Source organism: Chlorocebus sabaeus, chromosome 11 (genome assembly GCF_047675955.1).
Source record: "Chlorocebus sabaeus isolate Y175 chromosome 11, mChlSab1.0.hap1, whole genome shotgun sequence".
Classification (NCBI taxonomy): Eukaryota; Metazoa; Chordata; class Mammalia; order Primates; family Cercopithecidae; genus Chlorocebus; species Chlorocebus sabaeus.
This window is the reverse complement of record NC_132914.1, coordinates 79,581,672-79,608,710: the sequence shown is the minus strand read 5'-3', so window position 1 is coordinate 79,608,710 and position 27,039 is coordinate 79,581,672. Positions and strand designations below refer to the sequence as shown.

Sequence of the window (27,039 nt, the reverse complement as noted above, 5' to 3'; positions counted from 1 at the left end):
CCACGTTGTCAAGACAATCCTAAGCCAAAACAACAAAGCTGGAGGAATCATGCTACATGACTTCAAACTATACTACAAGGCTACAGTAACCAAAACAGCATGGTACTGGTACCAAAACAGAGATACCGACCAATGGAACAGAACAGAGCCCTCAGAAATAATACCATACATCTACAACCATCTGATCTTTGACAAACCTGACAAAAACAAGAAATGGGGAAAGGATTCCCTATTTAATAAATGGTGCTGGGAAAACTGGCTAGCCATATGTAGAAAGCTGAAACTGCATCCTTTCCTTACACCTTATACAAAAATTAATTCACAATGGATTAAAGACTTGAATGTTAGACCTAATACCATAAAAATCCTAGAAGAAAACCTAGGCAATACCATTTAGGACATAGGCATGGGCAAGGACTTCATCACTAAAACACCAAAGCAATGGCAACAAAAGCCAAAATAGACAAATGGGATCTAATTAAACTAAAGAGCACAGCACAGGAAACTACCTGTGTTTCCTGCACAGCAAAGGAAACTACCATCAGAGTGAACAGGCAACCTACAGAAGGGGAGAAAAGTTTTGCAATCTACCCATCTGACAAAGGGCTAATATCCAGAATCTACAAAGAGCTTAAACAAATTGACAAGAAAAAATCGAACAACCCCATCAAAAACTGGGCAAAGGATGTGAACAGACACTTCTCAAAAGAAGACATTTATGCATCCAATAGACACATGAAAAAATGCTCATCATCACTCGCCATCAGAGAAAGGCAAATCAAAACAACAATGAGATACCATCTCATACCAGTTAGAATGGTGATCATTAAAAAGTCAGGAAACAACAAGTACTGGAGAGGATGTGGAGAAATAGGAACACTTTTACACTGTTAGTGGGAGTGTAAGCTAGTTCAACCATTGTGGAAGACAGTGTGGCGATTCCTCAAGGATCTAGAACTAGAAATACCATTTGACCCAGTCATCCCATTACTGGGTATATACCCAAAGGATTATAAATCATGCTACTATAAAGACACATGCACACATATGTTTACTGCGGCACTATTCACAATAGCAAATACTTGGAACCAACCCAAATGTCCATCAATGATAGAATGGATTAAAAAATTGTGGTACATATATACCATGGAATACTATGCAGCCATAAAAAAGGATGAGATCATGTCCTTAGTAGGGACATGGATAAAGCTGAAAACCATCATTCTGAGCAAACTACCGCAAGGACAGAAAACCAAACACCACATGTTCTCACTTATAGGTGGGAATTGAACAATAAGAACACTTGGACATAGGGTGAACATCACACACCAAGGCCTGTCATGGGATGGGGGAGCGGGGAGGGATAGCATTAGGAGAAATAGCTAATGTAAATGGCAAGTTAATGGGTGCAGCACACCAACATGGCACATGTATACATACGTAACACACCTGCATGTTGTGCACATGTACCCTAGAACTTAAAGTATAAAAAAGAAAAAAAAAAAAAAAAAGAATGCCCTTTGCAAAAAGACATGAGGAGATTTTCTGGGGTGATGGAAACATCATGTATCATGATTACAGAGGTTACACGAGTGTGTGTTTATGTGGTGTGTGTATATACATATATATACACACACTCATGTAACCTCTATAATCAAGATACATATATATATATGTATATATACACACCCACATACTAACAAAACATCATACTGTACAATTAACATGAGTTCATTTATATCTCAATAAAGTTAGGATTATGTACAAATTTTGCACATTGGCTAGAAAGTGATTAAGACTGAATTATATTTAAAGTGTAAATAAATTTTACACAGTGATACATCATTATATTTTTAAGAAAAAGAAAAATCTGTAAAGTCAACCCCATAGGAATCCTGACTAAAATCCCTTTCATATAGTACACATTATCTTTTGGCCACTTCTATATTTTCCTGCTTCTAGTTTGTATTTCCGAACTAAACGACTGGGTCTTTGCCTTGTATTCTATATAAAATCTGAGTCCAGTTCCTGTTGTTCTGCCTCATTCAGACCATATTTCCCCTCAAGACTGGACCTTTACTCCATTCTCCTACTCTGTAACTGGATTCGTACCATCCATGTACAGAACCTCCATCTGGCTTACCTGATTACCAGTTATCCAAATTTTCTGTCTTTAGGGCTCTGTCATCTCCAGTGGACTTGCTGTTATTGACTGATGCCTTAAGCCTCAGCTTGTTATGCCCTTTTTAATTCTAACTAAATTATGCATTTGTTCCTCTAGAGACCATTCCCCTTATTACTGTTCTTAATGGATGTTGGCTGCCACCTGAAGGATATCTGGAAACAGTACTCGCTCCCCAAGATTCTGATATGGCACCATGGGGAAGGGCTTGCCTCTTCGACTCCAGCTGGGTATCACTAGTGAGCCTGTTACTATTACTGATAGATATTGCTTAGGTATGATAATCTGGAGAAAAAGTTAAAAACTAGTATTACCTTAGCTCTTACCCTATACCCCACCCTAGAGATTCATGTTGCCACAAGTGGCTCTGCACGCCTAAGCCAGACTTTCATAGTTTTATACTCATCCTCAAACTCTCAAGTTTTGGTGAATCCATGGAAAGGTTTTAATACCTAATAAAAATTACAGGAAGGAAAATCTCCATCACCACCACCGACCTTCTCTAGAGAATAGAAAAAACTTACTATTTTTATAAACCAGGAATAAGAAAAATAACTTACTATTTTTATAGGTCAATGTGTACAATCATTAATCTTATTTTAACACCTACTGTCCAACATCACTACATACCATAATAACGATTTTTCAAAACAGAAATGCACTGTGAATCAAACACTATGAAATAACCCAAGTTTTAAAAACATAACTACTTTGTGTTAATATAATGATGCAGGTATCCCAGACCACAGCTTGGTAACCCATATCCTGAAAATATCTAGCAGCAAACAGTTTTGCAGGATGTCATCTTCATAATGCTGCCTCAGACCAGAGTGACAGTTTATCAAAGAGAATTAACCTTAACTTCTGTCCACTCTGAAAAGAATGAAATGTGTGGCAAAACATTAACAGTCATGTCTTGATTTTACTATAAATTTTCTATAATTACAATATACTAGGAAATAACAGTGCATGCTTAAAGAATCTGATATTTAAAGGATCTGATGTTTAAATTATTTAATAACATTTTAAAGGCTAGTTGACAGTAAAAATGTGAAATTTGAATAATACCAAAAAGTGGCAATAATTTAACACCTAAAAACATAGAGAAATATTCTTACCTGTTTTATTCCATAGTAGTCAGCAATACTGCTGATCAGCTCTGACATTGCCTGAACTTCATGAGATTTCTTCATATTCATAAACTCAACTGCCTTCTGAGTTTCACCTAATAAAAATAAAGTAAAATATTGCTATTAAAGAATCAAAATTTAGTAGGAATTATCAGTTGATGTTCATATTTTTTGAAATTAAGTAGGAAAATAATATGGAGATTCTACTGTGGTTTCTGAATAGATCTCTACTAGCTTAGCCACTATAAATAAAATCTAAATTAATAAATGCAAAAATCCATAGAACATTAAAACTATTCCTTAACAATTAACTACAATGGAAAAGACTGGTAAAGTGGACTACGAAAGAAATTTTTCATCAAAAGACAACATTATGAGGTAAAAAGGCAAGCCCCAAATGAAAGAAGATAATTCCAACACATATATCTACAGAGAATTTGTATCTAAGAATAAAATAAAACAAACTCCTACAAATCAATATGAAAAGAATCACCCAATAGAAAAGTGGGGGAAAAAACTTAAACAGTCATTTCATTACTTGTGCTGTCTAATACAGTAGCTGCTAACCACATGTGATTATTGCAATTTATACTGAAATCAAATATAATTGAAAAATTAAGATTCTGTGCTGCACTAGCCAAAGGTGAAGTTCTCAACAGCCACATGTGGCTAGTTTCCACTGTACTGAGCAGTAAAAGCACAGGACATTCCCATCACTGCAGAACTATAGGACTGTACGAATATACACTGTCTGCTACACATTATAAAGTACATTAAAACGGCCAAAGAGCATATGACAAGGTAGTCAACATTGTCAGTCACGTGGGAGTTGGGTGGTGGGAAACTGAAATGTAGGGTTGGAATGGTTATTATGGCATGACAGTGTTCACATTTGTGAATGCCTTGGTACAGGCTTAACCTGGGATTACCACATTGGGATACTGGGTTTTAATGAGGTCTTTCCAGGTATAAGTGCTGGTTACTCATGGTACTGTAGATGGAAGGTAGCCCCTTCTTGGTAACATTCTGAGGGCACTTTAGGACACGGTCTCTATCAGAGAGGTCTGAATTCCACAATGTCATTCTGCTGGCAGATACTAACCTAGTAAAGAAATATGCTGATTACTCCAGGATGGGGAATATAGCCCCGCCACTCTCACCTATCACCAGCATGCATCTCTCTACATGGCTAAGTCAACTGTTTCTTGTACCAGACACAACAGAGTCCATCAAGACCCTGAATGGTGGTTTTGCTATTTGTTCTTGCCTACGATACAGTATCTTTACTCACTTTGATGCCAACCTGTGGCCCTTCAACTTTATGAATTGGGGGAGGGGCCAAGGATGATACCCTTGATGCAGAGGTACACTCATTTATTGCCAGTCAGCAGCACCTGGGATAGGGTGTTCTCCTTAGAGTATTCATTATCAGTTGACTACAGCCCCCATAGTAATATTGCTGGTGAACCCATCTGCAGCTATAATGGTTCCTACCAAGAGCCATAATTCACCAAACAGCCCCTCTCTTTCTCCAGGGGGAACATTATGAAATGATTTTGCTTAAATTGGTGAGAGAGATTAAAAAATGAAAATAATAATAAAAGAATTGGACTCAAAGATAAAAGAGTCCTTTTACAATGGAGAACTCCAGTAGACCCACCTTTACCAAGTGAGTAAACTTAGTGTTACCAATAATGGGACAAAATTATATGTGCTTCCTAATTTGATACGTGCAAAAGGAATCACCTAGGCCGGGCGCGGTGGCTCAAGCCTGTAATCCCAGCACTTTGGGAGGCTGAGACGGGCGGATCATGAGGTCAGGAGATCGAGACCATCCTGGCGAACACGGTGAAACCCCGTTTCTACTAAAAAATACAAAAAACTAGCCGGGCGAGGTGGCGGGCGCCTGTAGTCCCAGCTGCTCGGGAGGCTGAGGCAGGAGAATGGCGTGAACCCGGGAGGCGGAGCTTGCAGTGAGCTGAGATCCGGCCACTGCACTCCAGCCTGGGCGACAGAGCCAGACTTCGTCTCAAAAAAAAAAAGGAATCACCTAAGTAGTACTCCTATCGAAAATGTATAACCTGAATCTAATCATGGGGAAACAATAAAATAACCTGCCTATAGATATCAAAAGTATCAGGGTCAGGAAAAACAAATGCAAAGGTAAGAAACTATTTAAGATTGAAGAGACGAAACAGACATAACAACTAAATGTCAGATATGAGCCTAGACTAATTCCTGTATGAAGAAAAAAAAATGGCTCTAAAAGATATTCTTGGAAAAAGTAAAGAAACTTGAATAGAGACTGCTTATTAGACAATATTACTGTATCAGCGTTAAACTCCTGAGTGTGCCAATAAACTATGGGATGTGTAGGAAAATGTCCTTGATATTTTGAGATACAGAGTGAAGCATTTGAGAGTAAAGTGCTACAATATCTACAACTTACGTTCAACAGATTCAGAAAAAGGAGTGTGCGTGTGAGTGTGTGTGTGTGTGTAGAAGAGAACTACAACAAATGTGGCAAAATGTGAACACATGGTGAATCTAGGTGAAAAGCATACAGGGCCTATTGTACTATTCTTGTAACTTTTCTGTAGGTTTGGAGGTTTTCAAAATAAAAAGGTGGGGAAACAATGAGGATCAAATAAGAGATATGAAAGAGGTTTATGTAAGATAAAAGAATCTGAGAATTTTTTTTAACCACAGCCTTCTGATCTCTGCCTTTTAGTTGGCATGTAGAATCAATTACATTGAATATAATTATTGATAAAGCTAAGTTTTAATCTACTATATTACCATATTTTTTTAAAAATTTGTACCATCCCCACTTTCTGACACTCACGCTTCTCCCCACATCCCCAAATATCCCCTTCCACTCTTCCCACCCTCTTCCCATAGAGAACATTAGCCTGTGGCAACAAAAATGATGTAGATTTTAGAAATTGTAGTAGCTCACTGTGATCTGTGTTTGAGGGGCAGGAACTATCTGAAGTAAAGGTTACAAGAATTAATGTAGAAAAAAATTGTAGAGATCTATAAGTTGTTCTGTTTAATATAGTACAAGGGAAAACCTACTCTTCTAAACAAAAGCTAATTTGTCAGGGCTTATATGTTAAGGTCTAACAATAAATTAATAATATTTTGGAAAGATACACATATATGAACAAAATATTGCTTCTAAGTACCTAAAAAGCACATATACACACACATAAATAGACATACCAATTCTCTGGTTTTGATTTCCTCGAAGGGCTACAAGCAACTGTTCAAAAGGAGTACATATTCCCAAGTTTTGTATGGAATAGTATTTCGCAGCCAGAGCAAAGGCTTCCACACTCACCAACTTCTGAGAAGTTTCACAGAATATTTTGGGAAAATCAGTCACACCTAAAAAAGTGAAGATAGAAAAAGTCTTCAGCAATAATTAATGGTTAATTTGTGTGATACTAATAAACAAATGAACACTTAATTTTTATAACAAATTCCAATATTTACATTTTGTTGTGAATTTTGGCAATATATCTAATCCATTTATAGTTACTATTTAAATGATTAGCTATAAGGAACACCCAGTTTTCTCTTAACATTTTATGCAATTAAAAATTTAAACTCCAAATTACAATCTGGCCTTTTTTTATGGAAAGAAAGAGACAGAGGCAGAGAGAGAGAGAGAAGGGAGGGAGGGAGGAAGGGAGGGAAAAAGGGAGGGAGGGAGGAAGGGAGGGAAAAAGGGAGGGAGGGAGGGAGGGAGGGATGAAGGAAGGAAGGAAGGAAGGAAGGAAGGAAGGAAGGAAGGAAGGAAGAAAGAAAGGAAGGAAGGAAGAAAGAAAGGAAGGAAGGTAGGTAGGTTGGTTGGTTAAAATCTGAATAGTAGTATATTAAATTTACAAACTGTCCTGGCTGGCCTATAACTGTGCATTTAAAGGTAGTCAGCCCGGGCAACACTGTTACTCCCTGTCCACACTGCATGAGGAACAATGGTAATATCCCCAGTGGTATATAAATGTCCCTGCCAAACAGTTCCTGCATCATTTGGGTGACGCAGACTTGTGGCAGGGGGGTGGGGTGCATGTGCTCAATGCACTGTCAATATGAGTTCCAAAACGAATCAGGTTATAACCTGGTGAAAATAACTCATTTTCTTCCCATGGCCAGTTTTAAACCACACATTCTATAAGCTTAGTGTGTAACTGTCAGCAGTTTCCAAATACTCACTAATTTAGACTAGAATGACAAACTGTTGTGCTGTTTGCAAATATCTAGTGCCCTTCTCTGTAGGAGGCTCATGAACCTTGTTGAACTCAGGTGTGGCTGTTATCTTGCCAAGGCGAACCAAACCATTTTCAGGCAGAAGTTTTAAGGGGGTCAGAAGATTCAGTGCTCTTTTTTGTCTCAGCTCTGTAATCGAAGCATGTGTCAAAACGAAACATTCCTCAGCCTGAATCCTTAAGTGACTACAGCAAGGACAGCATTACTATCAAACTACAATGAACACAGAGCATATATAAAAATTAAATTTCATTGCTTTCAGTAAGTGAGTTTTAAGCTTATTACTGCAGCACAGCTCTGCTTATTATGATGGATGCACACAGGCACGCTGACAGATTAGCTCAATCTCATTGTTCTATGGCTATTTTTAAGGCAAGTTAATTTATTTAAGAGCTAAAAGATAGCCTTCCAATGTGTCTGTAGTGGTTCAAAGGAACTCATTAGACAGGAAAGTCCAATCAGGCGCATTCATTGAAAACTAATTTTGAATAATTAAAAAAAAACACACATCTTAAAGGCTTATATGAAGTATGCAAAATGTTCACCTCATGAAACCATACGGCAATCTAGGGAAGAAGTTCAGTTCTACAAAAAAAATCCACACTATGGGCTATGAAATCTTCTCTAGCATAGCTAATCTTCTGTAGTTACTTATTATATTATAAAAATATTCTTAAACACAAAAAATAGTGACGTTACCTGACAAAACTTAAAGCAAGATAAGTAAGATAAGTGATGAGGGTTTGTAGAATTCTAAATAAAAACTACATATTAAGCTAATATCTGTTAAGCTGGTGGTGGTAATGTTTACCAAATTCATTAATATGAATAAAATCAGCAGAGATATATGCCTTCCATTTCTGAATCAACTAAACATAAATTAAAATTACTAGAGGAAATTAACTCAAGATATATATTGTGTATGATGTAAATTTCTGTGGATATTTTATAAACTGAATTTACTAACTCAGCCAAAAGTAATAAAATCCACATCAAAATATTTAGCCATGATACAAAGTAGAAAACTCAGTCAACTATTAAGTGAAATTCTCAGGTTTAAGGGGAGTCTCAACATCCCCAGGTTCCAGGGCAGCAATTTCGTAGAGTGTGATAGAATAAGAGTATTAAATTTCCAAATGCAGAGGGACCATTATAATAGTTAGCTATTGGACAATGTTGCCAAAAGAAAGAATTGTGATGTTTCTGTTGGAAATGTAAACGTTAAAATCAACTTAACTATCCTACCGAAAAAAACTTGAAAAAAATCCAATCTAACATAAATTAAATGCTGTTAATTTTCTTTAAGTACAGGTCTCAGCAGTTTCAGAAATTTAAAGACCTGAGTTACAATATTATCTTTAAAACAATATTTTTTCTTTTAAAAAAAAGATAATGTTCTAATTCATTCCAACAGTTTATGGTATTTAGGGCTAACTCTAGTTTACTCAGATAGTCTAGAACTCCATGAAAAAATATTTTTGAATTATGGAAATATAGCTGCTGTACTTTCTTTGTTTTCCAGTTATCCAGCCTGTAACTTCCATTACTTGCTGTTTTTAAAGATTCAGAGAGAGGGAGGGAGGGAAGGGGAGAGAGGGGGGAGGGGAGAAGAGAGGGGGAGAGAGACAGAGAGAGATAGAGAGAGAGAGAGGTGTTTATGATCTAGTCTTGACTCCATCTCTGAAACAGTCATGTGAGAAAGTTATGGGACAATGGCAATACATAACATATAGTCCTCACAGTTCTTCCCTAGGTACTTGTATAATCGCTTTGGATTTGGCAACTAGCAAAACAGAAATTCCAGTGTTACTTAACTTATATTTAGCAAATTAATTACTACTTAGATTTTTTATGCGGGGAAAACTTTAAATTTGCTGCCTATCGCAGGTGCATATTATGTGGCTTGATTGTTTGGCCTACATCGCCCTCTACTGGAAGTCTCTGTTCTGCTTTATATATGCTTTACTTATCACCTTTACTTACTCTTACTTTTTATGTACCCTATATCACTATTCCACAGAGGTTTCTGATAAGATAGGTTATAAGATGTGTTCTTAAAAGATAGTCTAATTGGTCATGAGGGAAGAAGGGAAGGAAAGAGACAGGGGAGATTATTTTCTACGAATATGAGACCAGATTATATTTCAGTTTATTTTTTTCAATTGTTTGTTTGTATACAAGGGACAAATGTACAAGGACAAAGATAGAAGAGTCATATATATACATCTTGGATTATAAAAATCTCAAGGCAGAAAAATGTATAAAATTTAAAAAATAAAAATAAAGTAAAACAATCACTGAATATATAATATTTATAATTAGTAAATACAAATAAATGTCTGTTGTACTACTTGAATGTTATACAGCACTTTAAGGAAAACAGAGTACTGTTAGGTCTTACAGTAATTCATCCCTATTATTTTAACATTTACTGCATATATACTATGTGCCCGGCACTGTACTAAGGACGCTACCTTTCATGTGACAGTTTTATAAGTGAGTTATATAATGCTCTTATCCTCATTAACAGAGGAAACAACTGAGACACATGAAGGCTGTAATGTATCCAAGTTTGTACAGACACAAACTTGGTGGATGAATCCAAGGCAGTATGAATTAAGACTTTGGTCTTAATTTCCACATTCTATTAGCATGCCACATTTGTAAATACAGTGGACAAACAAAGGAAATCAAGCAGGACAGCAGTAAAGAAAAGCATTGTCCCAGCTACTTGGGAGGCTGAAGCAGGAGAATTGCTTGAACCCAGGAGGCAGAGGTTGCAGTGAGCTGAGGTCACACCACTGCACTCCAGTCTGGGTGACAGTACAAGACTCTGTCTCAAAAAGAAAGAAAAGCATTAGGGAGACCTGACTCTCAGAATCAAGTCTGGCAAGCATTCCCTCCGGCAGACATCAGTATACAGTGACATCCTAAGATATTATGTTTTATTAATTATTTAACTTTCTTCACTCCCCTCTACACCTCCCTCTCCACCAAAAGTAATTTTAAGGTTGCAAGACATTAGCTGGGCATAGTGGCTCATGCCTGTAATCCCAGCACTTTGGAAGGCCGAGACACGAGGATTGCCTGAGCTCAGGAGTTTGAGAAGAGCCTGGGCAACACAGCAAGACCTCATCTCTACTAAAATTTTAAAAAATTAGCTGGGTAGAGTGGCACACACATGTAGTCCCAGCTACTTGAGGAGTTGAGGTTGGAGGATTGCTTGAGCCTGCAAAGTTGAAGTTGCAGTGAACCCTCATCATGCCATTGCACTCCAGCCTGGGCAACAGAGCAAGACCCTGCCTCAAAAAAACAAAAGGTTTTAAGAAATTAAAAAGTCATTTTTACATATAAAATAATAAGTCTCTGAAAAAGAAGTATTTTTGTAAAATCTTATTATGATATCTATTTGCAGAAACAAAGTAACTCTATGCTTTATGCCCAGTTGCAGAGCAACAATACTTTACACACGGCATGAATGAATGCATGAATGACAGCAATCCCTCAGTACACTTACTATTGTAGCATCATCAACTATACAAGGAAAATAAATTCTCCTAAGGCTCTATGGTAATAGCAATCACTGAGGCTACTACAAGGACTTCAATAGCACCAGTGAATGTTTACAATCTCAGGATGAGAAAAAGGTGATTTAAAACATTTAGAATGTGACATAAAGCAAAATGAAATTATGTACTAAATTTGAGATTTTCTGTTATGGGGTTGGGGAAAGGTCACTATCATTATCACACAGCCTAGATCTGTCTTATAGCCCAGAATTTCAAGAAGAAATCAACAGTGTCCTCTTACTCATAATCTTCACAATGACATACAAGTATTTTGTATTCATTCCTGCATAAATGTCCTACAGATGTCTTCAATTCGAAAGGTTCAAAACTCAACTGAACACTTTTATGCTCCCAAAACCTTTCCCTTCTTCTATTTTCTAACTTGTTTAATAGCCTTATCACTCACCCAGTGGCAAAGCTTTTTAGCTTTTAGCCTTTACATTATCTGAAATGCTTCTTGTGTCCTCAATCCACATGGTAAGCCACCCATCAACTCTGATGTAAAAATGTCCTTCATTTGAAAACCCCTTCCCCCATCACTACTATATTTCAAACCTTGTTAATGCTCTCCAATACTACTTCAATAGCTTTATAGTTAATTTTTCTCCCTTATCAATAAAATTCCGATAGACAATGCTCAATAGGTTGAGTTGAATTGAACATGTTTTCTAGAATGGAAATTTACTTTTATTCAATGCAAATTTAAACATTTTAAGGCTTTGCCTTCCACAGCAGTTGACTTTTGACTTAAATCTTTGATAATTGTTTAATACAGCTTAACCAAAAGCTAAAGTCTGTCTTACTGAACTTTGAAAATTAAATATGGGATGAGTTAAGTTTTACAAATGTTTTAAGTCTGTTCATAATCCTATAATCTACCAAGGGAAGAAAATAGAATATATACTATTGCTTTCAAAAGAAATAAATTTATATCATCCAATTATGTGCTAGAAAACATTTTGCCTAAGCTATTTCAGCTCACTTTATAGTTGCATATGAAGTGAAAAAATGTTACATAAACATGCAAACTATGCTCTTAGAAGGAAAAAAATTAACAAGAAATTGACATGCATGTCCTTATTGTACCAATATTAACATCACATTGAATGTATAAAGTGCATTTAACCATTCCTAAAGCAGTTTCACACTTAACTACATTACTTATAAAAATGAAATTAAATGTAAAAATAGAAAAATGTAACCACAGTATTTTAACTCTAACAGACTCTTTTCATAATTTAATTTGAGGGAAAACAAAACTATGCAAAGAAACAGAAATTTAGAAATTGATTTGCTAAATAAAAAATAATTCAGGGTTACCTACTACGTATCAGGTAAAAACTAAACTTGAATAAAGCTACTTTGTTACAATTTATGATTGTCTATGAGACTTAGTGTTTTACTATTTATAGTGTATGTAGACAACAAATGTTCATATGGATTGAAGGGGCTTCAGCAACTCCCAGTTAGAATTCTACTGGATGTTACATGGAATGAGCTTACTCAAGCCTTTGCACTTGTTTTTACCTCTGTCTGAGACCACCTTCCCTCATGAATTTTCATGGCTCACTCTTACTTCTTTCAGGTGCTTGTTCAAATGCTACCATTTTGGTGAAAACTTCTCTGACAGTCTTGTTTAAAATTGCAATCCCACTGAACTCTCATCACCCTCTGATCCTTTCTTAATTTTTTTAAAGCACTTATTACCACCTGGTATAGTACGCAAGATCCAAGAGGACAAGAATTTTTATTCACTGCTGTATCCTCAGAACCTAGAATACTGTACAGCACATAGAAGGTATTCAGTGAATGAATGAGGAAGAACTAGGGTTTGAATTCTGGTTCTCAGAATGTCTATTCCTGTGGCCACGAGCAATTTATTTACCTGCTCTAATTTCTTCAACTATAAAATGGGGAATAAAATCTATTTTAAAGGATTGTTTTATGTAATTCACACACATAAACAAACACATATATACACATATATACATGTACATTCATATACACATATACAATTATGTACTTAACTATATATATATATATAAACTTTTAAGGTCGGGATACATGTGCAGGTTTGTTACATATGTAAACTTGTGTCGTGGGGGTTTATTGTACAGATTACATACACCATGGAATACTATGCAACCATAAAAAATAACGAGATCATATCCTTTGCAGGGACATGGATGGAGCTGGAGGTCATTTTCCTTAGCAAACTAATGCAAGAACAGAAAAACAATACCAAACGTTCTCACTCATAAGTGGGAAATAAATGATGACAACACCATGGAAACGTAGAGGAGAACAATTAACTATATTTTAATATATATTCCTAACACATAGCCTAGAACATAAATAGGCAACCCTCAAACCATTAAGTCCAAATTAAGTTAATGAGTGTCTCAACACTTGGATCAACTTTCCAAATTTATTGGAATATAGAATTTTTAAAACCTCAAATATTTAAGGCCAGAACATCTTATAGGCTACTAGAGAAGAAATTGAGAGAAAGATCAATATGCACACTTAGCTTTTAAATGTGGGACCTGCTGGGAGAAAGGAGATTTGGGCTCTGGAACCTGAGTGCAAGATCTCCATCTGTAGAATGAAGGCATGACTAAGGATGGATGAACTGCACCTTGAGAACCAACATGGAGGTCCAATAGTTAACACTGAGTACTACACTCTAGGTAGGATGAAAGCAAGAATTACTCATTGTCTGCTAACCCAGTGGTTAGCACTGGGCATCATGTCCCAGGATCAACTTTCAAGTGCAGGAAAGAGTTTTAGTATTAATGATACTTCTTACTAAATTTGATGTGAAATATGGTAGATACAATCTCAGCAATGCCTTAAATACCTGGAATAAAGTTTCAAGTTTGCTTCATCAGAATGTTTTAATTTCCCATAATCTCAAACTGTTTCAAAAAATAACAAAAAACAAGAGATACTAAATTCCCAGAAATCCAATAAATGTTAAACTTCATTTAAAATGAGAAGCATTTAAGAATAAATTAAATATGTATAAATATTTTCTGAATAATAATTCAAATTTGATAAATCAAATATAATTTTGTTAGCAAAATACAAAATAAATTCCAAATTGTAAAATGCTAAAAAGTGATGTAAAGTATATTTAAAAATGTTTATTTCAGTGCAGTAAAGGCTCTGAATTGATATCATCCTCCATTCTTCTCTTTTTCTGACCAAAGATACATCATTTCTTACTTAGGTTGTCATTTCTGAACACCACTGTAGGCTCCACTGCCCTACAGCACCTCAAAATATCACTACCTTAGTCACTGCCACTGCCACTGTCCATTTACAGAGAAGACTAATACCTCTCTTTATATCTTGATCTGGGCCTAGACTTTTGGGTTTCCAAAAATAATAAAGACTTGTAAACTTGTTTATTATTGTTGTTGTTTTTATCTTTTGAGAAAAGGTCTCACTCTGTCGCCCAGGCTAGAGTGTAGCAGTGTGATAATAGCTCACTGCAGCCTTGATCTCTGGGGCTCAAGCGATCCTCTCACCTCAGCCTCCCAAGTAGCTGGGATAAGGGCATGCACCACTGTGCCCAGCTAATTTTTTAAATGTATTTTTTCTAGAGACAGGGTCTCACTATGTTACTTAGGCTGGTCTCAAACTCCTGGGCTCAAGCAATCCTCCCACCTCAGTCTTCCCAAATTCTGGAATTATAAGTGTGAGCTACTGCACCTGGCCAGTTTGTTTATTATTGAGACAAGGCACATGAAGGACTCTTTGTCTCAGGAAAACTGTAAATTTAAACATAACTAAATTACTAATAAGGGATTTTGAGAGAGTAGAATTAAGTCATACCCCTAGGATATCTCTAGGATTATGCAAAATGTATTTTCTTTTAATAATGTATTTTCTTTCCCATTGTGCATTTCATTAATTTGAGTTCAGTTTCATCTTCTATTCTTATTCTAAGTTCCATTTCAACATTAATGCAAAATAGATGTGCTTATTCTACTCTCTCAGCTGAACTAAATTATAATCATTTGCCAAGTAAAAGGAATAAGCAAAAGGTCTTTGCAGTAAATACATACTTTTTTTCTATCTAGCTCCTACCCTATCTCCATCATCTTGTTCTTTACTACTTCCTTAGTTTTTGTAATGATGTGTATAGTTCATAAAAGTTAGGTGAATTTTATTCTTTACAGGCCATTATTCAAGGTAATTGCTGTACAGAAAATAAACAAGTAAAGTACCCAACCTAAATGTTAAATTTAAATTCCCCAGTTGATTGCAATCATTATGTAAAAGGGAAGAATTAAGCTTCAGTGACTGTCATTGGTATCAGCCTAGAGACACTGGTCTGATACTCTGTGGTTGAACCTGAAATGCAGTGTTAACTCAGGAGAAAGAACAGTTTTCGGCACTTGATAAAAATTAGTTAAATAAATGTTTGAAAATGGAATATTTCTTAACAAGAAATCAGAAGTTACAAGAAAAAAAAAAATAAAGAGGCAGTACAAGTGTTGATCTAAATCAAGATGAATTCAAACAATTTGTAATACGAATAATGTTTTCAACCAGCAGTTCTTATCCTGATGTCTAAGAGTTTACGAGGGCTATGATTCACCTAAAACTGTATGTAAAGTTTTGCGAATATTTGTGCATACTTAAGCCTTTTTTGAGGCAGAGGTTCTATAGCATTCATTTAAATTAGCTATTAAATGGGATTTGTGACCTAAGATACTAACAGTGCTATCTTTCACAGTTTCCTTACCTTTCATGTTACACAATGTTAAATTACGATAAACAATCAATTAACTGTTTTTCCTCTTGATTCTAGAGATTATTTTAAATATTCAAAGCAGAAAAACTAAGTAGTTTTTCACTTCCTAAACAATCAGGGATTATTCTTTTTTCACTGGTAGACTAAATTTCATATTTCTAAAATTAGTCTAACTTTAAAAAAACTAAACATTACTCTCCAGTATTTTCATTCTTAAACAGACCCTCTTTCATTCTTCACAATTTTAATTACTAAGCTGAGTTTTTTAGATAACACGCAGCTAACAAAAAACTAGAAATAATTTAAGATGCCAAACATACAGGTCAGCGTATTCCATTTGACAAAATATGTTAATAACAGTAAATGGGTATAACAAATTTGCATGATCTAGGTTTAAATCTATAATAAAGGCAAGTTTATTGTCTTTTTGCATAATCCTAGAGATATGCTAGGTGATGCATGCAACCACTTGATCCAGAGAAGAATCAGCCACATGAGATATTTACTTTTTTGACTAATTTTTTTTTAAATTCATATACTAGATGAACAGAAAAAAAGACTGAAAACAAATAAAAGTAGAAATAAACTACAATATTTTCACTTTCTTTCTTTTTTTTTTTTTTTTTTTTGAGAAAGAGTCTTGCTCTTGTCACCCAGGCTGCAGTGCAATGGCATAATCTCAGCTCAGTGCAACCTCCTCCTCCCAGGTTCAAGAGATTCTCCTGCCTCAGCCTCTCATGTAGCTGGGATTACAGGTGTCGGTCACCACGCCCGGCTAATTTTTGTATTTTTAGTAGAGACAGGGTTTCGCCACACTGGGCAGGCTGATCTCAAACTCCTGATCTCATGATCTGCCCACCTCGGTCTCCCAAAGTGCTGGGATTACAGGCGTGGGCCACAGCACTCGGCCAATAAATTATAATATTAAAGTTTGCAAAGAAGATTAAAAATGACTCTTATATTAAAGTTTACAAAGAAGATTAAAAATGACTCTCCCCCTCCAAAAAGTAATTATTTAAAGATAATTTAACAATAAAATTATGCTTCCACATTTGTCTTTTGCAGGAAATATGATAAAGTATTAAGCAGTATTAAAAGTTTATAAATGAAAGTGTTCCAGACAAAAGGATAGGTTCACTGTGTTTGATAATGTTTTTATAGTCAATAGATACAAAGATAGTAAACTAAGATAAATTTTGAGAAATAACTGTTGTCAAAGATAGAGCCATTTGTGGTGAAACTTTGAATAAATTATAAAAATACTGTTATGATTTAAATTAAAAATAATTGTCAGAGAAGATTACTTCAGTTCCCAATAAAATGGCATTGAAAGTTTTAAGAAACACATGGAGAAGAATAAAATTACAAATGAAGAACAGCCTGACTTGCAGAAGCAGGGGGACTAGAATTTCTTTTTTTTTTTTTTTTTTTTATTTATTATTATTAAACTTCAAGTTGTAGGGTACATGTGCACAACGTGCAGGTTTGCTACATACGTATACTTGTGCCATGTTGGTGTGCTGCACCCATCAACTCGTCATTTACATCAGGTATAACTCCCAATGCAATCCCTCCCCCCTCCCCCCTCCCCATGATAGGCCCCGGTGTGTGATGTTCCCCTTCCCGAGTCCAAGTGATCTCATTGTTCAGTTCCCGCCTATGAGTGAGAACATGCGGTGTTTGGTTTTCTGTTCTTGTGATAGTTTGCTAAGAATGATGGTTTCCAGCTGCATCCATGTCCCTACAAAGGACACAAACTCATCCTTTTTTATGGCTGCATAGTATTCCATGGTGTATATGTGCCACATTTTCTTAATCCAATCTGTCACTGATGGACATTTGGGTTGATTCCAAGTCTTTGCTATTGTGAATAGTGCTGCAATAAACATACGTGTGCATGTGTCTTTATAGCAGCATAATTTATAATCCTTTGGGTATATACCTAGTAATGGGATGGCTGGGTCATATGGTACATCTAGTTCTAGATCCTTGAGGAATCGCCATACTGTTTTCCATAATGGTTGAACTAGTTTACAATCCCACCAACAGTGTAAAAGTGTTCCTATTTCTCCACATACTCTCCAGCACCTGTTGTTTCCTGACTTGAATGATCACCATTCTAACTGGTGTGAGATGGTATCTCATTGTGGTTTTGATTTGCATTTCTCTGATGGCCAGTGATGATGAGCATTTTTTCATGTGTCTGTTGGCTGTATGAATGTCTTCTTTTGAGAAATGTCTGTTCATATCCTTTGCCCACTTTTTGATGGGGTTGTTTGTTTTTTTCTTGTAAATTTGTTTGAGTTCTTTGTAGGTTCTGGACATTAGCCCTTTGTCAGATGAGTAGATTGCAAAAATTTTCTCCCATTCTGTAGGTTGCCTATTCACTCTGATGGTAGTTTCTTTTGCTGTGCAGAAGCTCTTTAGTTTAATGAGATCCCATTTGTCAATTTTGGCTTTTGCTGCTGTTGCTTTTGGTGTTTTAGACATGAAGTCTTTGCCTATGCCTATGTCCTGAATGGTACTACCTAGGTTTTCCTCTAGGATTTTTATGGTATTAGGTCTAACAATTAAGTCTCTAATCCATCTTGAATTAATTTTCGTATAAGGAGTAAGGAAAGGATCCAGTTTCAGCTTTCTACTTATGGCTAGCCAATTTTCCCAGCACCATTTATTAAATAGGGAATCCTTTCCCCATTTCTTGTTTCTCTCAGGTTTGTCAAAGATCAGATGGCTGTAGATGTGTGGTATTATTTCTGAGGACTCTGTTCTGTTCCATTGGTCTATATCTCTGTTTTGGTACCAGTACCATGCTGTTTTGGTTACTGTAGCCTTGTAGTATAGTTTGAAGTCAGGTAGCGTGATGCCTCCAGCTTTGTTCTTTTGACTTAGGATTGTCTTGGAGATGTGGGCTCTTTTTTGGTTCCATATGAACTTTAAAGCAGTTTTTTCCAATTCTGTGAAGAAGCTCATTGGTAGCTTGATGGGGATGGTATTGAATCTATAAATTACCTTGGGCAGTATGGCCATTTTCACGATATTGATTCTTCCTATCCATGAGCATGGTATGTTCTTCCATTTGTTTGTGTCCTCTTTTATTTCACTGAGCAGTGGTTTGTAGTTCTCCTTGAAGAGGTCCTTTACATCCCTTGTAAGTTGGATTCCTAGGTATTTTATTCTCTTTGAAGCAGTTGTGAATGGAAGTTCATTCCTGATTTGGCTCTCTGTTTGACTGTCACTGGTGTATAAGAATGCTTGTGATTTTTGCACATTAATTTTGTATCCTGAGACTTTGCTGAAGTTGCTTATCAGCTTAAGGAGATTTTGGGCTGAGACAATGGGGTTTTCTAAATATACAATCATGTCGTCTGCAAACAGGGACAATTTGACTTCTTCTTTTCCTAACTGAATCCCCTTGATTTCTTTCTCTTGCCTGATTGCCCTAGCCAGAACTTCCAACACTATGTTGAATAGGAGTGGTGAGAGAGGGCATCCCTGTCTTGTGCCAGTTTTCAAAGGGAATTTTTCCAGTTTTTGCCCATTCAGTATGATATTGGCTGTGGGTTTGTCATAAATAGCTCTTATTATTTTGAGGTACGTTCCATCAATACCGAATTTATTGAGCGTTTTTAGCATGAAGGGCTGTTGAATTTTGTCAAAAGCCTTTTCTGCATCTATTGAGATAATGATGTGGTTCTTGTCTTTGGTTCTGTTTATATGCTGGATTATGTTTATTGATTTGCGAATGTTGAACCAGCCTTGCATCCCAGGGATGAAGCCCACTTGATCATGGTGGATAAGCTTTTTGATGTGCTGCTGAATCCGGTTTGCCAGTATTTTATTGAGGATTTTTGCATCGATGTTCATCAGGGATATTGGTCTAAAATTCTCTTTTTTTGTTGTGTCTCTGCCAGGCTTTGGTATCAGGATGATGTTGGCCTCATAAAATGAGTTAGGGAGGATTCCCTCTTTTTCTATTGATTGGAATAGTTTCAGAAGGAATGGTACCAGCTCCTCCTTGTACCTCTGGTAGAATTCAGCTGTGAATCCATCTGGTCCTGGACTTTTTTTGGTTGGTAGGCTATTAATTATTGCCTCAATTTCAGAGCCTACTATTGGTCTATTCAGGGATTCAACTTCTTCCTGGTTTAGTGTTGGAAGAGTGTAAGTGTCCAGGAAATTATCCATTTCTTCTAGATTTTCCAGTTTATTTGCGTAGAGGTGTTTATAGTATTCTCTGATGGTAGTTTGTATTTCTGTGGGGTCGGTGGTGATATCCCCTTTATCATTTTTAATTGCGTCGATCTGATTCTTCTCTCTTTTCTTCTTTATTAGTCTTGCTAGTGGTCTGTCAATTTTGTTGATCTTTTCAAAAAACCAACTCCTGGATTCATTGATTTTTTGGAGGGTTTTTTGTGTCTCTATCTCCTTCAGTTCTGCTCTGATCTTAGTTATTTCTTGCCTTCTGCTAGCTTTCGAATGTGTTTGCTCTTGCTTCTCTAGTTCTTTTAATGGCGATGTTAGAGTGTCAATTTTAGATCTTTCCTGCTTTCTCTTGTGGGCATTTAGTGCTATAAATTTCCCTCTACACACTGCTTTAAATGTGTCCCAGAGATTCTGGTATGTTGTATCTTTGTTCTCATTGGTTTCAAAGAACATCTTTATTTCTGCCTTCATTTCGTTATGTACCCAGTAGTCATTCAGGAGCAGGTTGTTCAGTTTCCATGTAGTTGAGCGGTTTTGATTGAGTTTCTTAGTCCTGAGTTCTAGTTTGATTGCACTGTGGTCTGAGAGACAGTTTGTTATAATTTCTGTTCTTGTACATTTGCTGAGGAGTGCTTTACTTCCAATTACGTGGTCAATTTTGGAGTAAGTATGATGTGCTGCTGAGAAGAATGTATATTCTGTTGATTTGGGGTGGAGAGTTCTATAGATGTCTGTTAGGTCTGCTTGCTGCAGAGATGAGTTCAATTCCTGGATATCCTTGTTAACTTTCTGTCTCGTTGATCTGTCTAATGTTGACAGTGGAGTGTTGAAGTCTCCCATTATTATTGTATGGGAGTCTAAGTCTCTTTGTAAGTCTCTAAGGACTTGCTTTATGAATCTGGGTGCTCCTGTATTGGGTGCATATATATTTAGGATAGTTAGCTCTTCCTGTTGAATTGATCCCTTTACCATTATGTAATGGCCTTCTTTGTCTCTTTTGATCTTTGATGGTTTAAAGTCTGTTTTATCAGAGACTAGTATTGCAACCCCCGCTTTTTTTTGTTCTCCATTTGCTTGGTAAATCTTCCTCCATCCCTTTATTTTGAGCCTATGTATGTCTCTGCGTGTGAGATGGGTCTCCTGAATACAGCAGACTGATGGATCTTGACTCTTTATCCAGTTTGCCAGTCTGTGTCTTTTAATTGGAGCATTTAGTCCATTTACATTTAAGGTTAAGATTGTTATGTGTGAACTTGATCCTGCCATTATGATATTAACTGGTTATTTTGCTCGTTAGTTGATGCAGTTTCTTCCTAGCCTTGATGGTCTTTACATTTTGGCATGTTTTTGCAATGGCTGGTACCGGTTGTTCCTTTCCATGTTTAGTGCTTCCTTCAGGGTCTCTTGTAAGGCAGGCCTGGTGGTGACAAAATCTCTAAGCATTTGCTTATCTGTAAAGGATTTTATTTCTCCTTCACTTATGAAACTTAGTTTGGCTGGATATAAAATTCTGGGTTTAAAATTCTTTTCTTTAAGAATGTTGAATATTGGCCCCCACTCTCTTCTGGCTTGAAGAGTTTCTGCCGAGAGATCTGCTGTTAGTCTGATGGGCTTCCCTTTGTGGGTAACCCGACCTTTCTCTCTGGCTGCCCTTAAGATTTTTTCCTTCATTTCAACTTTGGTGAATCTGGCAATTATGTGTCTTGGAGTTGCTCTTCTCGAGGAGTATCTTTGTGGCGTTCTCTGTATTTCCTGGATTTGAATGTTGGCCTGCCCTACTAGGTTGGGGAAGTTCTCCTGGATGATATCCTGAAGAGTGTTTTCCAACTTGGTTCCATTTTCCCCCTCACTTTCAGGCACCCCAATCAGACGTAGATTTGGTCTTTTTACATAATCCCATACTTCTTGCAGGCTTTGTTCATTTCTTTTTCTTCTTTTTTCTTTTGGTTTCTCTTCTCGCTTCATTTCATTCATTTGATCCTCCATCGCTGACATTCTTTCTTCCAGTTGATCGAGTCGGTTACTGAAGCTTGTGCATTTGTCACGTATTTCTCGTGCCATGGTTTTCGTCTCTTTCATTTCGTTTGTGAGCTTCTCTGCATTAATTACTCTAGCCATCAATTCTTCCACTATTTTTTCAAGATTTTTAGTTTCTTTGCACTGGGTACGTAATTCCTCCTTTAGCTCTGAGAAATTTGATGGACTGAAGCCTTCTTCTCTCATGTCGTCAAAGTCATTCTCCGTCCAGCTTTGATCCGTTGCTGGCGATGAGCTGCGCTCCTTTGCCGGGGAAGATGCGCTCTTATTTTTTGAATTTCCAGCTTTTCTGCCCTGCTTTTTCCCCATCTTTGTGGTTTTAGCTGCCTCTGGTCTTTGATGATGGTGATGTACTGATGGGGTTTTGGTGTAGGTGTCCTTCCTGTTTGATAGCTTTCCTTCTAACAGTCAGGATCCTCAGCTGTAGGTTGTAGCTGTAGGAGATTGCTTGAGGTCCACTCCAGACCCTGTTTGCCTGGGTATCAGCAGCAGAGGCTGCAGAAGATAGAATATTTCTGAACAGTGAGTGTACCTGTCTGATTCTTGCTTTGAAAGCTTCCTCTCAGGGGTGTACTCCACCCTGTGAGGTGTGGGGTGTCAGACTGCCCCTAGTGGGGGATGTCTCCCAGTTAGGCTACTCAGGGGTCAGGGACCCACTTGAGCAGGGAGTCTGTCCCTTCTCAGATCTCAACCTCCGTGTTGGGAGATCCACTGCTCTCTTCAAAGCTGTCAGACAGAGTCGTTTGCGTCTGCAGAGCTGCTGCGTTTGTTATTGTTTACTGTGCCCTGTCCCCAGAGGTGGAGTCTACAGAGACAGGCAGGTTTCCTTGAGCTGCTGTGAGCTCCACCCAGTTCGAGCTTCCCAGCAGCTTTGTTTACCTACTTACTTTGTTTACCTACAATGGCGGGCGCCCCTCCCCCAGCCTCGCTGCTGCCTTGCCGGTAGATCACAGACTGCTGTGCTAGCAATGAGGGAGGCTCCGTGGGTGTGGGACCCTCCCGGCCAGGTGTGGGATATGATCTCCTGGTGTGCCTGTTTGCTTAAAGCGCAGTTTTGGGGTGGGAGTTACCCGATTTTCCAGGTGTTGTGTGTCTCAGTTCCCCTGGCTAGGAAAAGGGATTCCCTTCCCCCTTGCGCTTTCCAGGTGAGGCAATGCCTCGCCCTGCTTCAGCTCTCGCTGGTCGGGCTGCAGCAGCTGACCAGCACCGATCCTCTGGCACTCCCCAGTGAGATGAACCCAGTACCTCAGTTGAAAATGCAGAAATCACCGGTCTTCTGTGTCGCTCGCGCTGGGAGTTGGAGACTGGAGCTGTTCCTATTCGGCCATCTTCTCTTGAAGATTTTTCGGGACTAGAATTTCTTGTAGAGAAGTATCAAAACTAACTCAGGAAAGCAATACAATGATTGAGAGATGTACAAGTTTTTAATTTAGAAGATAAAAAATGTTGAAAAAGAGGGATGAATGTATGAGTTTAAAAACTTGTAGTTTATGGGTTGAAAAATTTATCTGGACAATGAAATCAACTAGTTTTCGATAAACGTACTATCACGTAGTTGGAAATTCAATAATTTAAAAAATATAAAGATTGAAAACCATTTATTGGGCAATGCTCAGAGCATGAACTTTCAAATATTACTTATTCTAGAAAAAGTATAATTCTCAGACCACATTAAATGGGAAGAAACTAGAATAAAATTCTACTTAGAAAGGTATAATCCATTCATCTTCCATTTTGTTTTGTACTACAATTATTGATATCTGTTATCTTCCTTATTGAGATGCACATTTTTGAAGGCAGAGATTATACCTGTTGTATTGGCCACACTACAATGTTATACTGATAAAATGCTAAGTAATTTTTGCAAACCTAAATTGGGATATAAGGGTAACAAGGCATTCTGAGGTCGTAAGGGATAAATTACACTGATCTATTCTTAATTCCATTAATGACCACAGTATTGACGAATACTGATATTATAAAGGTCATAAAAGAGATGCTCAAAGGTTGCCTATTCCTTCTTCTCAAACATCAGTAGGTTTAAATTAATTTCAATCACTTCTGGACCTCACTAATTCAGCCTACTGCCCATAGTAGTGATAGTTTACACTTGAAATATCTCAATCATTTCTAAAAACTGAAGGAAGTAGATGAGGGATTGGGAGGCACTGAATGGGACTTCTTAAATATCTCTACATGGAAGACCTCAAATACAACTGTTTCAACCCTTTTCTGCTATAACAAAATACTTGAGACTGGGTAATTTATAAAGAACATATTTTTTTTCCTCACAGTTCTAGAGGCTGGGAAGTCCAAGATCAAACCAATTGCTAGCATAGTTGGTGTATAGTGAGGCTTGCTCTCTGCTTCCAAGATGGTGCCCCTTGCTATATCTTCACATGCAGCAGGGGTGGTCAGCTTCCTTGTACCTCTTTTATATGGGCACTAATCTCATTCATGAGGGCTCCACCCTCACAAATTTAGCTTTGATTCTTCCTTTTCTCTAAACTTTATATAAATCAGTCACCAAGAACTACCAACTTTCTCTGTACAGCATCTTTCAAAACTATCGCTTTCTTTCTATTCTACTGCCATCACTTTGTCTCAGTACACATCCTTCATCTCTAGACTACTACCATTGTCCCCATGGAAGGATGGTTTCAAACAGTTTAACAGCCTAGCCTCCAAAACTTATCTGCAATATTTTTCTCTGACCTTATTTTTAGCTACTTAAAAATATATTAATACTTTGTTCCATGTTCTATAACTGTTCTGAAATATGTTTTATAATTTTCTAGCTTCACTCTTTTGCTTACACTGTTCTATACACTTGGAATGCCCACCTACTCTCAGTGTAACCATATTAAATTCAGCAAACTGAGAGGTGAAGCCAGCTGGGCTTCTGGGTCAGGTGGGGACTTGGAGAACTTAGATCTGTCTAGCTAGAGGATTATAAATGCACCAATCAGCACTCTGTGTGTAGCTTAAGGATTGTAAATGCACCAATCAGCACTCTGTAAAAACACACCAATCAGCACTCTGTGTCTAGCTAAAGGATTAGTAAACGCACCAATCAGCACTCTGTAAAATGGACCAATCAGTGCTCTGTAAAATGGACCAATCCACAGGACATGGGTGGGGCCAAATAATGAATAAAAGCTGGCCACTCCAGCCAGCAGTGGCAACTTGCTTTGGTCCCCTTCCACACTGTGGAAGCTTTGTTCTTTCACTCTTCACAGTAAATCTTGATGCTGCTCACCCTTTGGGTCCACACCACCTTCAAGAGCTGTAACACTCCCCACAAAGGTCCACAGCTTCATTCTTGAAGTCAGCAAGACCACGAACCCACCAGAAGGAATAAACTCTGGACACATCTGAAGGAACAAACTCTGGACACACCATCTGTAACACCACAAAGGTCCGCGGCTTCATTCTTGAAGTCAGCGAGACCAAGAACCCACCAGGAGAAACAAACAATTCCGGACACATTTTGGCACAAAGGGACTATCACCAAGCGGTGAGTACCATTGGACCCCTTTTGCTTGCTATTCTGTCCTGTTTTTCCTTAGAATTTGGGGGCTAAATACTGGGCACCTGTCGGCCAGTTAAAAGAGACTAGTGTGAGTGGCTGCTGGACTAAAGACATGGTGGTCAGGCTTTCTGGTAAAGGAATCTCTAACAACCCCCAACTCTTCAGAGTTGAGAGTACCAGTTTGCCTGGAACCAGCTTCTGCTTTTCCTGTACTTCTGGGGTGAGCGGAGGATCGACAAAGAGGAAAGTCATTCAGCTCCGGGATCCCGACAACAATTGGTTGACCCTGCGGCCACGAGCAGAACTCTCAATGTTATGTCACCCAAGCGAGACTCACTCATCTATCCTATCTATCTTGACTCTTGCCTCCTGGGTCCTAACGCCTGTCAGACAAACATCCTCTCGCCTCTCTTCTCCAAGGATAGTCCCGCTTCTAAAAACCACTCCCTGGTGCTCTTCTAGTTTCTCCTATAAGAATGATTCTCCTATAAGAATGATTTCCTTCTTTGGGCATCTGGGCTCACCATTCAGAAAGACATAATTTTTGCCCAAAGCCCCTTCATAGCAGGGACTATCTGGAATTTTAGGATCCCTCCTCAGACAAACAGGCCTAACAAAAGCCATTCCTGAAGCTAGGATATGGGGAGCTTCAAAAATGATATCCTTCCTATTCAAGTGAGGACAAAAGGTGTGACTCTTCCAACCCTGGAGATCCCTTCCCTCCCTCAGGTTATGGCCCTCCACTTTGTTTTGGGGCATAACATCTTTATAGGACAGTGGTAAGGTCCCAATACTAACAGGAGAATGCTTAGAACTCTAACAGGTTTTTGAGAATGCATCAGTAAGGGCCACTAAATCCGATTTTTCTCAGTACTCTTTGTGTTCCAGGAGGACAAGCAAGGGTGCAGGTTTTCGAGAATGCGTTGGTAAGGGCCACTAAATCTGACCTTCCTCGGTCCTCCTTGTGGTCTGGCAGGGAAACTAGTGTTTCTGCTGCTGCGTCGGTGAGCGCAACTATTCCGATCAGCAGTGTCCAGGGACTGTTGCAGGTTCTTGGGCAAGAGGTATTTCTGCTGCTGCATCAGTGAGTGCAACTATTCCGATCAGCAGGGTCCAGGGACCCTTTTGGGTTCTTGGGTGGGGGAGAAACAAACAAACCAAAATTGCGAGCGGTTTTGTCTTTCAAATGGAAAACACTCAGGCACCAACAGGCTCACCTTTGAAATGCATCCTAAGCCATCTGGACCAATTTGACCCACAAACCCTGAAAAAGAAGTGTCTCGTTTATTTTCTGCACTATATCCTCTCTCTGGGAAAAATGGCCACTTGAGGGAAGTATAAATTAC

At 37.8% G+C, this 27,039-nt stretch overlaps 1 protein-coding gene across 4 annotated transcripts in view; it reads right to left on the bottom strand.

Annotated features, from left to right (window-relative positions):
• METTL25 (methyltransferase like 25) overlaps positions 1-27,039 on the bottom strand; it is a 123,602-nt gene that overhangs the window by 84,915 nt on the left and 11,648 nt on the right. For all 4 annotated transcript variants that reach the window (XM_073020978.1, XM_073020979.1, XM_073020980.1 and 1 more), the window contains exons 2-3: positions 6,538-6,702; positions 3,301-3,407 (exon numbers count right to left, since the gene is read on the bottom strand). In XM_073020978.1, the coding sequence (XP_072877079.1) occupies positions 3,301-3,407; positions 6,538-6,702 (272 nt within the window). The remainder of the gene's footprint in view (positions 1-3,300; positions 3,408-6,537; positions 6,703-27,039) is intronic.